The sequence below is a fragment of the Solanum verrucosum genome, unplaced genomic scaffold, assembly GCF_900185275.1.
Source record: "Solanum verrucosum unplaced genomic scaffold, falcon-dt-bn FXZP01001106.1, whole genome shotgun sequence".
NCBI lineage: Eukaryota > Viridiplantae > Streptophyta > Magnoliopsida > Solanales > Solanaceae > Solanum > Solanum verrucosum.
In genome coordinates this window covers 620,808-642,529 of record NW_026019643.1, presented here as the reverse complement: position 1 = coordinate 642,529, position 21,722 = coordinate 620,808, and the positions used below count along the sequence as shown (strand labels likewise).

The following is a 21,722-nucleotide window of genomic DNA, read 5'->3' as shown; positions in this document are numbered from 1 at the left end:
TTAATTTGTTTGTGTGTTAGTATATGAATTTTTTTATGATATGATTTTTGAAAATTATTTTTATAAAATCTTTACAAGATCTAGGGGAACAATACCTATAGTCTCACAATGATTCACGTCATATTTTAGTATTTAGGGTCACACAACAAGAATTAATTGGTTTTTTCAGTTATTTGTGTGTTAGTACGCGAAGTTTTAGTGATATGGATTTCAGACACTTTTTTTTTGTAAATATTTTACAAGAATCTCCATAATGACCTGGGGGAACAATACCTATAGCATAACTTTGATTCACGGCACTTTTTAGCATTTAGGGGTCACTCAATAAGATGTAAGCGATTTTCTCAATTTTTTCGTGTCTTATAACATGAATTTTTTGGTGATGGATTTTGAGAATTTTTTTTGCAAAAACTTTACAGGACCCTCCGTAATGACATGGGAAAACAATACATATAGTGTCACTATGACCACGCCACTTTTTCAACATTTAGGGACCATTCAACCGGAATTTGGCGGTTTTCTCAATTTTCATGTGAATTAGTATATGACGTTTTTGGTGATATAAATTTCGGACACTTTTTTAACAAAATCATACGATATGTGAGAGAATAAAACATGAAGTCTCGAGCCAATCAACATGATAAAGAAAAATCAAAGAATAATTATTTTTTTTAAGGATGTCCTATAGCCTCTCGAAAATAAATACAGGCGTTATCGTATAAATATGCAAGTTTCTACTAAACTCTAGCTCTTGTACCTGTAAGGCTAGTGATCAATCTAGACACGTTGGTATCATATTGTCATGATAGGGCCTACCAAATTCCCCCATAGATGAATCAACCCCTTGCCAACATAGAAACATTTTTAAGAAATGTGGAAGAAATAAACAATAAAGTAAATAGTTTTAAAACTCATTCTTTCATAAGTAAAATTAAGAAGTGCAAAAGTTAAGTCAATCGCAAAATCTAGTATCGCTAGTACAAAAGTTTGCTAAACATACAATTGTTTACTACATCAAAATGTTTCAAGTCAATTCAAGTATTCGAAATTATTTTCCATAGAATATCATGTCAATTTAAGTACTTAAAACCATTTTTCTTTGAGTTTCATGTCAATTTATTTACTGAATCATGACTATATAAGCTATTTTGATATTAACAGATTTAATATAGATGAAATTCGTGGAAGCAGACAGTCATTATAATATCTTTGCTCGCGGTAATTGTAACCTCTCGGGAGAATCGATGACTGCATCAAAGATGTGATGCTAGTACATATATCTGAGACTTTTTAATTGGCTAATTGTTAATAACCCCAGGACTATATGGAACAAAAGATTATCTCGGACCTAAACGGACATAATCAATTTTACTATTGCATATCGCAATCAGCTCATAATCGCAATTTTTTCACTCAATATTTATTTTTGTTCTTTTATTTTGCGTATATGCAGTGTAATGTGAGATCATCTAACTTGATTGATAAAAAATATATCTATAGTCAACTCACAAATGATGTTAACAAAATATAATTTTGAGCTACTTATATAGTAAAAATTCGCTATTCACAATGACACTCATTTCATTTCAAAAAATTAACAGTCTCTAGTAAATAACAGTACAATATAGGGGTGAGCATGATACGGTATTGAAAAGTATGTTACGGTTATTTGATTTATGATCTAAAAATATTATTTCATTATCATACCAAATTAATTTGGTATGATTTGATATTTTAAAAATTGATTTTGGTAATTATGGTATTGTAATTGTTTACTATAGTTAGTCAACTTCAAGTTTTTAACTTACACATATTCGTATAATAAAGAATTATGACTTTGATTTTTTTTAAAACGTCTCAATTATATCATACTATTACCTTATACATATAAAAATATTCAAAATAAAGTACAAACAATTCTCTTTGTTAATCAATCACCCAAACCGAACATTTAAATCAAGATAGAGTAATCAAAATTTCAACATATAAATAATTAGTTAGGTGCGGTATTCCTATTTTGGTATTGTTTTTATAAATATCAAATACCATACTGAATACCAAACTTTTTTAAAAAACATATCAAATACATAAAACCTGAATCACGATGTTAAATTTTTTTATTTCGATATGATATATATTCGATATCTATCATACCATGTCCACGGCTAATACAACCTAACGATTCTCATAAGCCTAGCTGGTATTTCAGTCAACTTACCATGATATTCATTCAACTTACCATGATATTCATTCAACATACCATGATATATATTCATTTTTCTTTCTTTGCAACTCACTAAATCCAAACAAATATTTTGGGTGTAATAATTGAATATAAATTGTCAAAAATAATATTTGTCAAGACTATTAAGGAACTAGTTTAATGAAGGAACTATAATTTGAAAAGAGTGAAAGGAAAACAAATCTCTTCGGTATAATTGAGTCATTTGAAAAGTCAAAATATGAGGTGAAAAAAAGGTGTATATATAAACACAAGTGAAAAAAGAAAAAATAAAGAACGAAGAACAAAAATATAAATGGCTTCAAAATTTTGTTTGAAAATAGTTTTTATATTAAGCCTTATTTTTGTACGCACTAATGCTGATGACAAAATTTTTAGTGTCATTTCCTATGGTGCCAAAGCAGATGGAGTGACAGATGATAGTGAGGTGTGAACCAATCATTTTACCTTTTAATGCATTTTTAATTAATTGTCATTTTTTATATACACACAAACACTATAACTGTAATTAATATGCACATTAACAAACAATGTTTGATATCTTTATCAACATTAGTTAATTGTCATTACATTCAATATCACTATAAGTTTAGAAACATTTACTAATTATCATGGAAAAAATATATTTAGCAGTAATTAAATTATTAATAATTAATTGCCGCTAAAGATCAGTTTTAACATAGCAAAAGTCCCATTTTTACTTTTTAACGTGTCTTTATTTTTATTTAAGTCATTATTACATGTATAACAATGTCTTTTTTTTTTCAAAATGAGTAAGTATATGTTTTTTTTGTTTCCCATCCGGTGTTTTAATTAATTGTCATTTTTATATATATACAAACACTACAATAAAAATAGCTTTTAACAGCGATTAATATGTATATTAACAAAAAGTGTTAATGTCTTTATTAACATTAGTTAATTGTCATTGCATCCAATGTTACTATAAGTGTTACGAACATTTACTAATTACCATGGAAAAAACATATTTAGCGACAATCAAATTATTATTGTTAATTAACTGCCGCTAAAGATCAGTTTTGACATAATAAAGTCCCATTTTACTTTTAGTGTGTCTTTAATTTTATTTAAGTCATTATTACATGTATAATGATGTCTTTCTTCTTTTATTCATTGATTTCATTGGGTGTCCGATATCCACATTGGAGTTAGACTAAATTCGGATTTGCACCGGAAGTCCCACATTGGTCAGTAAAAGCACTCTCTAACAAAGGGGATTCTGAACCCAAGGGGACTCAAACCTGAGACCTCTTGGTTAAGGATAAAGTAGTATTTACCACTCCACCATAACCTTCGTTGGTAGTAAATATAGTTGTCACTCATGTATATATAACAAATTTGGTGTCTAATAAAATATTCTTTTACTAATTTTTTTTAGTTTTTTTATAAATAAAAGGTATTTTTGAAAGCTTGGATGGATGCATGCAAATGGAATGGAGAAGCTACATAATTGATACCTTTAGGAACTTATATGATATATGGTGCAAATTTTAATGGACCATGTAAAGGATCCTTGATTGTTAAAATTCAAGGAGTTATTAAAGCTTCAACAAATCCAAAAATATTTTGCAAGGGTTCTTGGATTTCTTTTGAATATTTAAATAACTTAGAGATTGAAGGAGGTGGAACTTTAGATGGACAAGGAGCTTCTGCTTGGGGACAATCTCAATGTGCAACTCGTCCTTATGTAAGTTTTCATTAGTTTTATTTTCCACTCGATGTTCGGTATCCACATTGAAGTCCCGACTAAATATGAATTTGTGCTGGGAGGTCCCATATTGAAGGGTAAAATGCTCCCTAACAAAGGCGACTCTGTACCTAAGAGTGCTCGACCAGAGACCTCTTGGTTAAGAATGAAGGAGAGTACTTACCAGTTTTCATTAGTTGTACTATATTTTTTTGTCTAAATTATTCTGATTTGATAATTTTGATTAAGATTATTTATACTGAATTACACGTTATTTATATCTTTTTAATTAAAAAAATTGCTTATTTGATGAAGCGTTAGATGAAAGTTAAAGTGAAAAATAAATCATTATTTGACACAATTAAAATTTTAACTTTGGTCAGTAAATTAATTTGTGTTCTTATTTTGTTGTATTCATTTTGTGCCTCCTCTTGTGAAAGGTAAAGTAAAAATTAAAAAAAAAAAATAGTTTGTACTACTAAGGTCACAAATTAGGGGTATTAGTGCGAGTTTTTCAAATATCAAATCAAATCATGTTGGATTTTTAAATTTATAAATCAGATCAAAGGTTTTTCAACCTCAAATTTTTTGGGTAAAGTAATACAATGAACTTGTGCTCCAAATATTTCTTAAGTCCTATCAAAATAAGCGATTTGGTTCGATTTTCTGTTTAATTTAATAAAGTTTGTGTTATTTCCTTGATCTTTTTATGGTTACCATTAATTTCTTTTGTGTGCATGTGAAGTTACTAACTAAAATATTATTTTCAATGTTTTTTTTAGACTATTGGATTGAGTTCTATCCAAAATGCAATTGTGCACGATATACACTCTATCAATAGCAAGATGTTCCATTTCGATATCTATAATTGCAATAACGTGACATTAAGTCATGTAAATATAATTGCACAGAGGTGATAGTCCCAACACCGATGGAATTCACATTAGTTTATCGTCAAATATTCGAGTTTTCGATTCCAACATTGGTACTGGAGATGATTGTATATCTATATTTGCTGGAAGTCAAAATGTTAATATTTCTGGAGTCACTTGTGGCCCTGGCCATGGAATAAGCATTGGAAGCTTAGGGAATAAGCCAAATGAAGTTGTGAAGGATGTACATGTGAAAAATTGTACTCTTATTGCTACTCAAAATGGAATGAGGATTAAGTCTTGGGCATCATCAAATGTTGGTGAAGCAACAAGTATTAGTTTTGAGGATATTATAATGGACAAGGTGAATAATCCTATTATTATTGATCAACATTATTGTCCTTCACATACTTGCAGTTTTCAGGTACCAATTGCTTTTTTCCTTGTTTTCACCTTCAAATTTTATATATTGAGTATGTTGTAAGCAGGGGCGGAGCTAAATGGGGTTTGGGATTCGGACAAATCCAATAGCTTTTTTGTAGATCCTGTATTTGTGAACTGCCTAACAAAACTGATTGATAGCTCAGTGTTAAGAAATTAGTGGTGAAAATGTTTTCCACTCTAGTGTTGTGGGTTTGAACTCCACTACCCACTACTAACAAAAGTTTATATTTAAAAAAAAATCATGTTTTGCATTATTTTTCATTCGGTCCTAAAATTTAGAACCCCCAAGCATGTTTTGTAATATTTTTCTCTTCCGCCCTAAAATTTAAAATCCTCAAGTATGTTTTGTAATAATTCTTTCGTCCTAAATTTTAGAATCTTCAAACTCCTAGTTCTGATTCTGCTCTAAATAGTTAGTCATGTTCAACAAAAATAACTTTTTGGATAATGTTTTTTCTTGATTGGTGAAATTCTTGAATATGAAAGATGTATAAAAAAAATAAGGAGTTAATTTTTTTGTTTTTTGTTTTGTGAATTAAACATATTTTAGTATCCCAAACACACAAATTTCTTATGTCATGTGAAATATGAAAATTTGTATAAGCTTTATATTTTGTATTAATTTATTGATTTCACTCTCATTTTTTTTTAATTTGTAGAAAAGCTTAGTGCAAATCAAGGATGTGACATTCAACAACATAAGAGGAACTTCAAATTCATTGGTAGCTGTGTATTTCAATTGCAGTTCTTCATTGCCTTGTCAAAAAATCAATCTTAACGATATTAAGTTGATTACTGATAATAACTCTAAACCTACAATTGCATCGTGTGCTAATGCTATAGGACACGCCACGGGCATCGAGTTACCTCCGAGTTGCTTAAAGCCTGCTCTTGAATCTTGAACTTAGGGTTATTCGAATTTCAAAAAAGTTAGAAAGGAAATGTTCGATGATTTCTTATAGATTGAGATTTTTTGTACTCGATTTCTTCAGATAATAATTCTTGATCCACTTAATCATTCTTGAGATTTTATTATTTTTAATTTTAAAAAACTTCTTTCTGTTGAGTCATTGATGATTGTTATGGAAATACTAAAAGTATTCTATAAGCAAAATAAGCATTTGAAAAAGAATCAAATCTTTTTATTTAACTGAGTATATATCTTTTACTTGTATAATATTTTTAATACTTTTAATTTAGAATTAAATCTAAATCGTCAATATGATAGTGGTTATTATGTTTTAAGAAATATTCAAGGTTAAGGTAGAACTTTTTTAAATTCCTATTATCTATTGATCTCATTTTTTTTTCACTAAATAGAAATTCAAAAATATTTTTATATGCTTCACATTATTAAAAAAAAAAATTGAAGTGAAAAAATGACTTAATATACTATGTATAAGATACTAGATGTTCAATGTCCGCCAACACGTGATTTGGAGTACTTTTTACATGTTTGGATCAAAATGATAAATTTACTGATCATGATTGATGCTCCAATCAAATTTCCTAAAGGAACATTGGAAAAGAACCTAATTAAACGAAGATTCTCATTAAACATCTATACTTTTTAAGTTGTACAAACTTCATTAGATGAAGTCAAAATCTTGTAGATGTGCCTGTCCACCCAAAATATGGCCTTACTCCAGTACACAAGTTCCTCCATCCATATGTCTCTTCATCATTTGGTATTACCTATTTGCAACAAAATATTAATAGTAGCCTTGAGTGCATATAGTTGTGTAAATGGTTGGCAAATATCTTTGAACAAACTTTTAATGAACCCAACAAATTCAAATATAATTGCAAGTATATTTTCCCCAAATTTCCAGCACAACTACGTACATATTTGATGCTACAACTTTAATAAGCTCAAGCTCTATCTGTATTTGTACCAATGATAAATAGATTCAAACTATCATTGCAGAATAAATTTCCTAAGCGATCATTAAAGTTCATCAAATTAATCACTTTCTCTTAATTGAAATCAAATTATTCAGTTATTACATTATCTCGTACAAAAAAACAGAATAGCCATGAAAAGCACATTCATAAAATAGAAGGACAAAATATTTTTAGTTATAAGTTATTATAATTGACATGAACATTACCTATCAACCATGAAAGCAAGTCTATTCCTTGTTAGTTGATAAGAATGTTCAAATGGTCCAAGTAAAAAGGAACACTTAAAATAAATATTCATAATCCCAAAATTCCAACGAATCTTTCCACGCCCTCAAATGATAAGAGTAAAAATGAAATGAATTATTAGCATAAAACTTTGTAAGAACAAAGAGAAAATTGAATGATAGGCCTACCTTGGTTAGAGGCATAAATAAAGCTATTGTAAGAAATGAAAAAAAATCAAAGGTTAAATTCAGAGTTCGATTTATTATTGCTAAAGAAGAGTCCAATTTTTTCCTTTATTGAGCAAAATTTCGAAACAATGCATATTCATTTATTTAACTGAATAAGACACTATGAGAGCAAACAAAGTATTATTACACAGACAAAGAAACACCTAGGAAAATTATGAATAGAAATGAAAGCAAGAATAAAATGGAGACTCATGTTAATCATCAGTTAGTATATAATTATGTAAACTACCAGAAGTCTCAGAAGATCTAATAAATTATTTTGAAAAGAAAAAAAAAACTGCAATGCTATAACTTTCAACAACAAAAATTAAAGCAAAAAATGGCAAAATACTCGCATGCAAGAACTTTGAATAGCCAATTTCATACACGTAGCACAAGAGAGTATTACCAAAATATCCCCAACTTAAATTTTATTGTCAACTAACAGACATGTTGATACCATATTGATACCCACTCTTCTAATATAGTAGAATAATCTACGCTAGAAAAATTCTTCAAAAGACATTGTAATTTCTTTTCTTTTATTTTGATGAGTTGTGATTCGAGCCATTATGAAAGATACTATCTATCTCATTAATAAAGAATGATATTAATTTTACTTACTATTTTAGAGAAGCCAATAAAATAACGGATTATTTAATAAAATAGATCACAACGATTAATAGAATAACTATCTACAACAATTTTAATGAAGTGTTAGAGAGTGCTAAAGACTCATTCTTTCTCGACAAAGCGCAAATGTCTAGATTTAGAATCATATATGACAAAACTAATATTTTTTGTAAGCTAATTAATCTTTGTATAGTAGGGAATGAATGGCATTCTTAGCTAAGTATTCTCTCTCTTTTTTCTTTTGGCTGATTGCTTGATATCATGATTCAGGCAATTTTTTTAGTAGTTAGGGTTATTCAACAAAAAATAGATGATTTTTTAATTTGTTCGTGTGTGTTAGTATATAAATTTTTTGATGATATGAATTTTGGAAACTATTTTTATAAAATCTTTACAAGATCCTCTGTAATGACCTAGGGGAACAATACTTATAGCCTCACAATGATTCACGTCATAGTGTAGCATTTAGGGTCACTCAACAAGAATTAAGTGATTTCTTTTAGTTATTTGTGCGTGTTAGTACATGAAGTTTTAGTGATATGAATTTTGGACACTTTTTTTGCAAAAACATTACAAGACCCTCCATAATGATATGGAGGAACAATAACTATAGCATAACTTTGATTCACACCACTTTTTAGCATTTAGAGTTTACTTAATAGGATTTAGCGATTTTCTCAATTTTTCGTGTCTTATTACATTAACTTTTTGGTGATACAGATTTTGAAAAAAAACTTTACAGGACCCTCCGTAGTGATCTGGGGAAAGTATACGTATAGTGTCACTATGATCACGTCACTTTTTCAGCATTTAGGGACCACTCAACATGAATTAGGCGGTTTTCTCATTTTTACATGTGATAGTACATGACGTTTTTGGTGATAGAAATTTCGGACACTTTTTTAGCAATATCTTTACAGGACCCTCTGTAATGAACTTGGAGAACAACAGTCTCACTATGATTTACGATACTTTATTATCATTTAGGGGCCACTCAACAAGAATTGGGTGATTTTCTCAATTTTTCATGTGTGTTAGTACATGAATTTTCTAGTGATATGAAATTTGTAAATGTTTTTTCCAAAATCTTTACAAAACCTTTCTTAATGACTTGGGGGAACAATACATGCAGCCTCACCATGATTCACGCCATTTTGTTAACAATTAAGACCACTCGACAAGAATTAGGCAATTTTTTTAGCTTTTTGTGTTTTAGTACATGAAGTTTTTGGTGATATGAATTTCGGGCACTTTTTTGGCAAACACTTGACAAGACCCTCTGTAATGACTTGGAGAACACTATCTATAGTCTAACCATGATTCACGGCACTTTGTAAGCATTTAGGGGCCACTCAACAAGAATTAGATAATTTTCTCAACTCGTCATGTGTGTTAGTACATGAATTTTTGGTGATATGGATTTCAGGAAATTATTTTGCAAAAACTTTAAAGGGCTTCCTTAATGACGGGAATGATCTTGGACATATTTATATGCCCAATTACTATAAATTACCCATCTTTTAACGTGAGTTTAAGGACATTCACTCATCTAACTAACATATTTTACTTAGAATTGCGATGATTGCGTACTAGCATACATGATTAGCAATTTTGCAGGGTTCCTAAGGGAAGTGATCGATTCAAGGAAGGAACAAGAGTTGAAGACGACAAATGACTCCAGGAGCAAAGGTTGGCGTGGCGCAACGCACCAAGGCCCAGTTTACTGGGGCTGCATTTTGGCGCACTGGCAGCGCAGCGCACCAGCCTGCCAGGCGCGATTAGGGCGCGATGTCCCACAGCCTTGTGGATGTTTGAGCGAAATTTGATTTAAAAAGGACTCCTTGTTGAAGTAGATTTAGGATCTAGTTTTCCTAACTTCTATAAATAGACCCGTAAGGCTAATTTGCAGGGGTTTGACATTATTTTGGTGTGCAAGAGCAAGTTTCATCGTTTGTAATAGGTTTTGATCTTCTAACTCTTCTATTTTTTGGAAATCGCATGAACAATAGTATTTTGTGGTTTTCTAATAGCATGAGTGGCTAAACTCCCTAGTTATGGGGTTGTAGCTACGAATCGAATGTTAAATATTTAAGGTTTATGAATTAATTATTGGTTGTCATTATAAGTTTCTTTTATATTCTTGTTTTAGTATTTTATGCTTGCGCACCATAAGATAAATCTATTGTCTAATTTTAAAATCGAGAGAGGAGGGATTAGATAGACCAGAGAATATAGAGAGCTTGAACGACCCATTAAGTTGAGGTGATTTGTGTTCAGGAGTGATGCCTGGACGAACAACTTGCTTGGTTACGAAACATGATGAAATATAAATGTTCGACAGTTAGTCTATTTATCCCTGCTCAACGATGTAGTTAGGCAGCTAATTAGAGTAAGCAACTAGAGGTGTGTAACCCGACTCATACAATTAACCCTGTAAATCAGTAACTTGACAACTAAAATTAGTTCTAAGCCGATTATATGATATATGAGATTCATTGCATGTTGCAGCCCTGGAATTGTCTTTTACTTGTTTGAAGCATCATCTTAAAGTCGTTCACAAGCAGTTACTTTTAGTTATTGCATAATTCGTAGTAGTAGTAAACAACCATCACCAACTCTTGAAAAGGTTACTTTTATTTTATTGTTGAATTGAATGTTAGATATAAAGTGATCATAAGTCCCTTGGGAACAAGAACTCGTTTCTTTAAAGAATCTATATTACTTGCGCGACCACGTACACTTGCGTGTGTATTGGTGAGCAATAAGTTTTTGGCGCCGCTGTCGAGGACTTAGAAATTGATTTATATTCGATCTTCTTAAGTCTACAATTAGAATATTCAGGTGTTAATTACTTGATCTTAGCTTTTGATTGCAGGCACTAACTTTCAAGTCTGGCTCGAAAAGGAGAACTTGTCGAACCAGACAGCGAACCTGAAAGAGCTTTACACCGACGCAGACAAATGGCTAATCAAGGATGTCATGGAGAATTGGGGTTAGTTCTTCAGGAAGACAATGAGGAGAATAACCAAGACAACGTGAATAACCGAGAAAACTTGAATAACCAAGGGGTACCCCATGTCGTACCTATAAGACCTGTCCGTGATGTGGTAGTCCCACTCATAGCCAATGTGGCATCTAGTATTAGGAAACCTCCACCGGGGGGTAGATTTGAACTAAAACAAGGCATAGTACAACTCATCCATTCTAATGGGCAATTCACTGGTCTCCCTCACGGGGATCCTCAAATACACATTAGAAACTTCATAGAGATTAGTGATATTTACATCCCAAATGGAGTCTCATCGGATTATGTGAGGCTGATATTGTTTTTGTATTCATATTAGGAGGCTCAAGGCGCTGGTTAGATTCTGAGCCACCAAACTCCATCACCACCTGGATTACCTAACTAAGAAGTTCTTGAGTCGATTCTTCGCATCCAAGAAAACCGCACTGTTGAGAAGTGAGATATTAAGCTTTAAGCAAAACCAGGAGGAGGATATGTACCAAGCATGGGCTCGTTTTAAGCAAATGTTGAATGTCTACCTGCACCACATGCAAACTAATGAGGTACTTGATCATACGTTCTTTGAAGGTTTTGATTATAATGCACGTGTACTTCTTAGTAGTGCAACAGGTGGACAAGCCCTAGCAAAAACCTGTAAGGAGTTGTTCGACTTACTCGATAGACTCTGCGAAGGGAACCCAAGGTATGAGGGGGAAATGCCTAGAACCATAACCCAAAAGGTTGCGAGGATCTTAGATGTAGATCAAGTTGCTGCCATAAACACCAAATTAGATGCAATGCAACATAGCATGGCCTTACATTTTAAACAGATGGCCCTAAACCATGCACTGGTAAACGTTGTACAACAGGAAGTAAATTGATGTGAGGTATGTGGTAGTGGAGCTCATGAAACCAAACTATGTGAGGAAAACCCGAATTTTGTAAACTATTTGGGTAATGCGCAAAGGGGTGGAGGTTAGCAACACTATGGTAACACTTATAACCCTAGTTGGAGGAACCATCCTAACTTCTCATGGGGTGGGAACCAGAACCAAAACCAAAACCAAAACCAAGCGCAAGGGGCCAACCACTACTGTTCTCAAGGGACTGGGCAATAATACCAAAATTCTAATCAAAGCGCAAATCCTAAAATAAATAAGGAGGCTGAAATAGGGACAAAAATAAATGCTAGGATAGATAAGCAGGATGAGACCATCAGAAACATCCAAATGTCCCAAATGAGTTTAGAGAAACAAGTTGCACAAGTAGCTAATTCTCTGAACTTGCGTCCCTAAAATGGGCTGCCCAGTGATACTGAACCCAACCCAAGCAACTGAATGCGGTAAGTACTAGAAGTGGGTTACAACTAGATGAACTAGCTCCAAAGAGGAGAGATATTGAGGCTAGTACTAAAGAAAAGAAAGTGGAAGAGGTAGTAAAAAACTACAATGTTGAGACACCCGTTCCTTAAAAGAAACTACCCTCTCCGCTTCCACAAAGGATCAAAAAGCAGAATGAGGATGAATGTTTCGGTAAGTTTCTCTCTCTCCTTAAACAGGTTCACATTAACCTACCTTTGGTTGACATGTTGCAGGGTATCCCGAAGTATGCTAAGTACGTGAAGGAAATAGTGGCTAACAAAATGAGGCTCACGGAGTACAAAACTATGGCACTTGTTGCTCCCAATTGCAGATGCAAGTGTACGTGGTCGCGCAAGTAATATAGTGGCTCTTAAAAAAACCAAATTATCGAACTCAAAGGACTTGTCAATTAACTATTTTTACTAAATTATATTGGTCTAATTATTTATTTAAGAGTGCCAAAAGAAAAGAATGCAGAAATAAAATAATAAGATTACTTACGATAGTTGGAAAATTCCTGGGTTGTAGCATGCAATGAATCTCATGTATCATATTCTTGGCTTAGAACTAATTTTAGTTGTCAAGTTACTGGTTTACAAGGTTAATTGTATGAGTCGGGCAACACACCTCTAGTCGCATACTCCAGTTAGCTGCCTAACTACATCGTTGAGCGGGGATAAACAGACTAACTAGTGAGCATTTATATTTCATCTTGTTTCGTAACCAAGCAAGTTGTTTATCCGGGAGTCACTCCTGAACACAAATCACCTCAATTAAATGGATCGATCGAGCTCTTTTGTTCTCTGGTCTATCTAACCCCTCCTCTCTCGATTTTAAAATTAGACAATATATTCATCTTATGGTGATCAAGCACAAAATACTAAAACAAGAATATATAATTAACTTATAATGACAACCAAGAATTAATTCAAAAACCTTAAATAGTCAATATTCAATTCGTAGCTACAGCCCCAGAACAAGGGCTTTAGCTGCTAATCTCTAAGAAAATAAGAAGAAGAAAAGAACCCTAAAAAGTATTGACAACTTTATACTTTGATTCCCTCTAATTGATCTTTCCCTCTGTCTAATCTCCAGAATAATTATTTCTATAGACTATTTATAGATGTAGAAAACCACAAATAAAATAACTGAGTCCAAAATGAACTGGGAATTCAAAACCAAACGGAATTAAACTTCCGAACAGTGGTACGCGTATTTGCTGTTATGCAGCCTCCTTTAATTTGTTGCTGCTGCCTAACACGTGGCCCAGCAGGTAAGGTTTATGCAACTCTAATTCTTCCTTTTGCAATTCATACATTTATATATTATTATATTTAATTTAATCAATTTAGTTGTCCGCTTGATTTCCTTCTTCAACTTTCCATCTTTATTTCATTTTAGCTCCAAACTTCTTCAACTTTACACCAACTTACTCCTACAAATAAAATATACTATTTAGCACAATCCATAAAATTCATGCTCAGAAAGGGAAAATATAAATAATAAATGTGAGACAAATAATGATTAAAATATATATTTTGGCCTCACATCAGCACTTACTGAGGAGTGCAGCTCCAGAATCCAAACTAGACTACCTAAAAAGTTAAAAGATCCGGATAGTTTTACTGTGCAGATTACAATTGGGCAAAGTGTTCATGCCCAGGGGTTGTGTGATTTGGGGACAAGTATAAATCTGATGCCCTTGTCGTTGTATAGAAAACTTGGGTTGGGTAGTCCAAAATGAACCACTGTCATTCTCCAACTCACTGATAGATCCATTGCTAGGCCTGAAGGGGTGGTATAAGATGTGTTAGTACAAGTAGGTTCCCTGATTTTCCCGGTGGATTTTGTGGTCTTAGATTTTGAACCCAATTTTGATGTCACATTCATTTTGGGACGTCCGTTCTTGGACACGAGGAGGGCATTGATTGATGTAGCATCTGGACAATTAACTATGAGGGCACATGATAAGGTTGAAGTGTTTGATGTTTATCGTGCTTTAAAATTGCCTTCTTTGTCTGTTATTATGGTTGTAGACCACCTAGTAGAGTCGCAGTCAGTTATGCACGAAGATCACTTAGAAAGAGTGTTAGTGGGTCATGAGGTGGATGGAGATACTGAGGCCCAAGAGATAGAAACATGCTTGAATTTGGCACTTGTGGAGACTCACAAACGTAGAGTAGAGCCACTAGATCATGAGTTAGGACCTCCACTAAAGCCTTCGATAGAAGAATCTCCCAATCTGGAGTTAAAAACGTTGCCTGCTCACCTAAGGTATGCATTTTAAAGTGATAATGAAACTTTGCATGGTATACTTTCTGCAGAATTATTTGAAATACAGGTTGATGTTGCATTAAGGATCCTAAAGCGGAGAAAGAAAGCGATTGGATGGCAGATGGCTGATATTCATGGGATTAATCTGGCGTTATGTATGCACAGGATCTACTGGAAGATGATCACAAACCAAGTGCACAACATCAACGTAGACTAAATCCTTTGATGAAAGAAGTGTTGAGGAAGGAGGTAATAAAGTGGCTAGATGCTGGAATTGTGTACCCGATTTCTGATAGTAAGTGGATAAGTCATATGCAGTGTGCTCTCAAGAAGGGAGGTATGATAGTGGTAAGGAACGAAAAGAACGAGTTGATCCCTAATAGAACAGTGACTGGGTGGAGAATTTGTATGGATTGCCGGAAACTTAATGATGCCACCCGAAAAGATCACTACTCGGCTCCCTTCATTGACCAGATGCTTGATCAACTAGCAGAACAGGAGTACTATTTTTTCCTAGATGGATATTTCGAATACAACCAGATCTTAATTGCACCCGAAGATCAAGAAAATACCACGTTCACTTGTCCTTATGGTACCTATGCTTTCAAACGCATGTCATTCGGACTTTGCAATGCACCAGCGACTTTTCAAAGGTGTATGATGGCCATTTCTCATGATATGGTGGAAGACTTTGTAGAGGTGTTCATGGATGATTTCTCCATCTTTGGGAAGTCTTTTGAGGTATGTCTCCAGAATCTTGATAAAGTACTTGCTAGGTGTAAGGACACTAACTTAGTGCTAAATTGGGAAAAGTGTCATTTTTTGGTTATAAAAGGGATAGTGTTGGGTCACAAGGTGTCTAAGTAGGGTTTAGAGGTTGATAAAGCCAAGGTAGAAGTTATTGCGAAATTACCCCCTCCCATTTCTGTAAAAGGGCTGTGTAGTTTTCTTGGTCATGCAGTTTTTTACCGGCGATTCATCAAAGATTTTTCCAAGATTACTAGACCTATGTGTATTCTTTTGGAGAAGTAAGTAAAGTTTGACTTATATGAGATGTGTTTGAAAGCTTTTGAAATGTTGCAGAAGAACTTAATTGAGGCTTCCATCTTAATTGCTCCTGATTGGGAATTACCATTTGAACTCATGTGTGATGCAAGCGACGTAGCAGTAAGTGTAGTGTTGGGACAAAGAAAAGGAAAGGTGTTCCACTCGATCTATTATGCAAGCAAGACCCTGTACTCTAGACAAACTAATTACATAGTGAATGAGAAAGAGATGCTAGCTCTAGTATTCGCCTTCGACAAGTTCAGATCGTATTTGGTAGGTACTAAAGTTATTATTTTTACTGACCATGCAGCTATTAGGTGCCTATTCAATCAGAAGGATGCTAAACCAAGGCTGATTCGGTGGATATTGCTTCTCCAAGAATTTGACCTTGAGATTACATACAGGAAAGGTACTGAGAATCAAATAACTATCATTTGTCTAGGTTGGAGGATTTTTCCCATGTGAATGAAGGTGAGCAAATCCGGGAAGAGTTTCCAGATGAACAGTTGATGGCATTAGATATCTCTCAAATTCCATTGTGAATTTGATAGTGAGTGGAAACTACCCTCCGGGTGCAACTACCCAACAAAAGAAAAAGCTAAATCATGACACTAAGTTCTATATTTGGTATAAACTATTCCTCTTCAAGCAAGGAGTGGTTCGGGTGGTGAGAAGATGCATTAAGGAGTATGAGGTTCAAAAAGTGCTCGAAAGTTGTCATGCTAGCCTAAATGGAGGTCACATAGAGGAGAGCGCATGACGCATAACGTACAACAATCTGGTTTCTTTTATCTCTTGTTATTTAAAGATTCTATTGCTTTTGTGAAGGGTTGTGAAAAATGCCAAAGGTTGGGTACTATGTCAAAAAGACATGAGATGCCGCTAAGTAACATTTTGGAGGTGGAAATTATTTATGTGTAGGGTATTGACTTTATAGGTCCCTTCCCACCATTGAATGGAAACCAATACATCCTTGTGGCTGTGGATTATATGAGTAAATGGGTTGAGGCTGTCGCTCTTCCTTCGAATGATTCAAGGGTGGTGATAAAGTTCATCAAGAAGCACATCTTCACTCACTTTGGCACTCCAAGGACAATCATAAGTGATGGAGGTAAGTATTTCATTAACCATATAGTTAAAAATATTCTTGCTATGTATGGTATTTGTCATAAGGTTGCTACAGCTTACCATCCCCAAATGAGTGGCCAAGTGGAGGTTTCAAATAGATAGGTGAAGCAAATTTTGTAGAAAATGGTGAATGCGCAGAGGAAAGATTGGTCTGAGAAGTTAGATGATGAGTTGTGGGCATATAGGACTGCGTATAAGACACCCATATGGACTTCTCCCTATCACATAGTATTCGGTAAAGCATGTCATCTTTCGATGGAATTAGAACACCAAGCTTATTGGGCGATTAAGAGGTTAAACTTGGACCGCAAGCTGGCCGGTAGAAAGAGAGTGAATCAATTGCATGAACTTAAGGAGTTTAGGCTCCACGCATATGAGAATGCCAAACTTTACAAAGAAAATATGAAAAGGTGGCATGATAAGCACATAGTTACTCGTACTTTCACTTCGAGAGAAAATGTACTACTCTTTAACTCTAGATTGAGGCTATTCCCCGGAAAACCAAGGTCTAAATGGAGTGGTCCATTCGAAGTGGTAAGAATGACACAACATGGGGTTGTTGAACTTAAAGGTGATACTGTCCCTATGTTCTTGGTAAATGGGCAAAGGGTGAAACACTACATTGGTGTAGATTTGGATCGTAATTGGAGGCTCTGTAGCTAAATGATGAATGATCAAAGTTGAGTCATGCTGCGACGTTAAATCAAGCGCTACACAGGAGGCAACCCGTGAATGATATGTAATAGGTAGTAGTTTGGATTGATTTTGAAATTTTAGCTTAGTTTCAAATTTCTAAGTGTAGAGTTTTTATTTTTTCAGTTTGTTATTTGGATAAGACTTTAGAAGTTATAAAGAAGAATACAAAAAGATGAGTCGTGCCACAACCAAAACTAAGGCTCTGGGTAGGAGGCAACCTACTATTATTATGTCACATTGTTTGGTCGATGCGCAGGTCATAGGAGGAGAAACCACCCGAAAATATAAGAAATACGTTGAAAAATGCAATTTGGGCGCGCCACGCCAAGGCTAAATTACTGGGGCCTCTTTTTGGCGCACTGGCAGCGCAACGCGCCACCATTGCGCCAGCCCCTAGAAAACGCCGATCGCAGCCATTGCCTGGGAGAGTCGCGCCACACCTTATGGCGCAGTAGCAATGCATCGGGCTAGGGTGGAGTTGAATGGGGGCTGTTTCTGGCGCACGGGCAGCGCGCCGCCCCCTTATCGTTCAAGGCCTGTTTTTTCTTGAAATAGTTGGGAAATTCGTGGGACTCACTTAAAACCCACTTTTAATCCTTCACCTACCCAAAACCCTCTTCACTTTTTCTCCATTATTTCTCTCTCTAACCATCCCTCTCCTCCAAATTCCAACTTTTTCTTCTTCTTCTTCTTCTTCACCCACATTCTTCCCTAAAACCTCAAATTCTTCCATTAATCCTTACCAAAACCTTATTCCCTTTACCTTTTCCTTAACTTTCACCCATTAACACCCATTAAAATCTATCAAATTTTCAAAACCCACCCCACCCTACTGCCCACCCGACCTCACCTCTTTTCTTCCCCAAATTGTTTTTTTCCTTTTCTTCCATTGTTTGGTGTAACAATGGCTCCTAAAGGTAAGAATGTTGCCAGTGGTTCAGGTACTAAGAGGAGTAGGAAAGGAGCGACTGTCGGAAGTTCTAATCGAGAAACTACCAATTTGCCGCCTCAAAAATTTGGCAAGCAAGCTTTAATGCATTATGGAGAGAATTGGTACAAATGTCAACAAGAATCCAAGTAACTAGGTGATGAGTATGTAGATGAGGGGCGGTTGCGACAAGAATTTCCCCACATTCACGCCCAAATCTATGCTTTGGAGCTTCAATATGTCTTTGTGGATCAAGGTGAGTGCAATTTAAGCTTAGTCCATGAATTTTATGCAAATTGGAATACACATCGTGTTGGGTTAAACCAAGGGTTAATTAGGGATAGTAGGGTGAGATTTAGTGTGGAAGCCTTGAATGAATTTTTTGGTACACCAAATTGTGACAATTCTGAATTTCTGGCAATGATTGAAAGACCCCCTTATCGTGATATTAGGCATACTTTGTGTGGGGTGAATTGTGTTGCACAATGGGATAGGGTTAGAGACACGGTACGTCATTTGACTCTTCACTATGGTCAATACAATTTGGAGGTCGCATTTGGTTGAAAATTGTGTGTAGCACCTTACTACTGTGTAAGCATACGACTGATGTCACTAGGGAGAGATTGGTCCTGGTATACCGTTTGATGAAGGGTTTGCCGATGAATATGAGGGCTATTTTGAAGCAAAACATGCTTAAGTTTAGTACAAATAACAGATGGCGTTTATGTTATGGGAGCATCATTACTAGGTACCTCCGGGCTTTACAAATTGAGGAGGAAGTTCATGATGTGTCCCCCCCCAAGTGCCCCTCACTTAGTGTGCCGCTTGGTTGATGTCACATAGAGGAGTAGGATTGAGAAACCAACCTTGGTCTTTTGAAACTATGTCTAAAAAAGTCAGGCAGACGTCATAGGTAGTCATAAGTGGAAAAATGCAAAAAAATGTTAATCTTGAAACAAGCATGTGTTCTTAGTTGTGACTCTAAACAACAATAAATGGGCTTAATTGTGTAGTAGTACCGTAATGCAAGATGTATGAGCAGGATAGTTGATATGTCCTTATATGTGTCATGATGCCATGAGTGGTGAGTTGTTGTTTTGGTTCTTGCTTTAATTGATATCTAAAACTTGTCTTGTGTGTGTTGAATAAGTATCTTGTATGACTTAGGGAATGTGATTGAGGCGTTTCTTTGAAAAAAGTCAATTCTTGACTCTAATTGTATGCCTACCATTGAAATTACCTCTAGTGAAGCCCAATTGAGCATTTAGCCTTGTTTGTTGATAAGCCACATGATAAGCCGAAACCTGTTTGCTTGATACCAAAGTATTTTGATCCCAATGAAATCCTTAATGCACTATGTTAAGAAGAAGGGTTGAAAATGTTGGTTGATATGAGAAAGGGTGAAATTCTAAATTGTGTGGAAAAGAAAAGAATAAGTGAAACTCTGGTTTGGCCTGGTCCTTAGTGACATTGTGCACCTCAACTAAATTGAGGGTTGCTATTTCAGAAATATGCTCTAAACATTGGCCCTGGTCCTACCATTGTTATTGTGTACCTCACTCGGACCTTAAAATCTCGAGTGGGGGTGGCTAGCGCGAAGGCATTAAAAAAAAGAATAATGGGCAAAGATGGAGCAACAAAGAAAACATTCATGAAGTGCGTACTAAGAAGAAAGAAAAGCTAAGGAGGATTTTTGTTGGCATAATAATGACATGTGCATTAGGGAGGTGTAGTCACTAAAATGATTCCTAAATATTCCCTCCCTTACCTTAGGCCAACATTATAACCAAATAGAAGTCTTTTTTGATTCCTTGAGAAATACAATGTGAAAGTGAGAATACACTATGGGCAAGCTTATGGCATGCTGAGAGAAGTAAGAACTTTATTTGTGAGAGTGAGTTGATTGTGTGAAAAATGGGCCTTGTTCATAATATGATTGCTTGAGTGAAAGGCTATATACTAAACACAAATAAGTGAGGACATTCATGGCATATGTTCGGATTATCTAATTGGTCTGTTTGTATGAGTTGCATTAGACGAGAAAAATAGTAAAAGAGTCATTCTTTGAGCATATGTGTTGTAACTTGGTGTACAAGTTTTGAAATGTTGCATCCATTGTGAACTACAAAATCATGATTAAAAATGTTTGGTTGATTTTAAGGTGGGTTGATAAGTCAAATAGATATGCAAAAGAGTGTGATTTAATAAGATAGAGTTTGTTCGAGGACTAACAAGTGTGAGGTGGTGATCTTGGGCATATTTATATGCCCAATTACTACAAATTTACTCATCTTTTAACGTGAGTTTAAGGACATTCACTAATCAAACTAACATGTTTTACTTAGAATTGTGATGATTGCATACTAACATACATGATTAGCAATTTTGCAGGGTTCCTAAGGGAAGTGATCGATTCAAGGAAGGAACATGAGTTGAAGACGACAAGTGACGCCAGAAGAAAAAGCTGGCGCGGCACCCCAGCATCATTGGCACAGCAAGGGCGTGACGCGTCAATGCCCAGTTTACTGGGGCTGCATTTTGGCGCACTGGCAGCGCGGCGCGCCAGCCTGCCAGGCGCGATTAGGGCGCAATGCCCCACAGCCTTGCGGACGTTTAAGCGAAATTTGATTTAAAAAGGACTCTTTGTTGAAGTAGATTTAGGCTCTAATTTTCCTAACTTCTATATATAGACCCCTAGGCTAATTTGTAGGTATTCGACATTATTTTGGTGTGCAAGAGCAAGTTTCATCGTTTGTAATAGGTTTCGATCTTCTAACTCTTCTATTTTCCAAATATCACATGAACAATAGTATTTTGTGGTTTTCTAATAGCATGAGTGGCTAAATTCCCTAGTTTTGGGGCTGTAGTTACGAATCGAATGTTGAATATTTAAGGTTTATGAATTAATTCTTGGTTGCCATTATAAGTTACTTTTATATTCTTGTTTTAGTAATTTATGCTTGCGCACTATTAGATAAATCTATTGTCTCATCTTAAAATCGAGAGAGGAGGGATTAGATAGACCAGA

The 21,722-nt window shown here is 34.7% G+C and overlaps 2 protein-coding genes and 1 pseudogene across 2 annotated transcripts in view; all 3 read left to right on the top strand.

Moving 5' to 3' along the window:
* Positions 1 to 21,722, top strand: part of LOC125826298 (uncharacterized) — a 445,897-nt gene that overhangs the window by 44,137 nt on the left and 380,038 nt on the right. The window lies entirely within an intron of this gene.
* On the top strand, positions 1,173 to 6,168 carry LOC125828985 (exopolygalacturonase-like; annotated as a pseudogene).
* Positions 17,194 to 17,733, top strand: LOC125828894 (uncharacterized). Its single transcript, XM_049508232.1, has one exon. The coding sequence runs from the start codon at positions 17,194 to 17,196 to the stop codon at positions 17,731 to 17,733; it is 540 nt and encodes a 179-aa protein (XP_049364189.1).

Bases quoted from the DNA above. Each gene is read 5' to 3' on its own strand.
- LOC125828894 (XM_049508232.1), top strand. From the start codon at position 17,194: ATGGTGAATGCGCAGAGGAAAGATTGGTCTGAGAAGTTAGATGATGAG.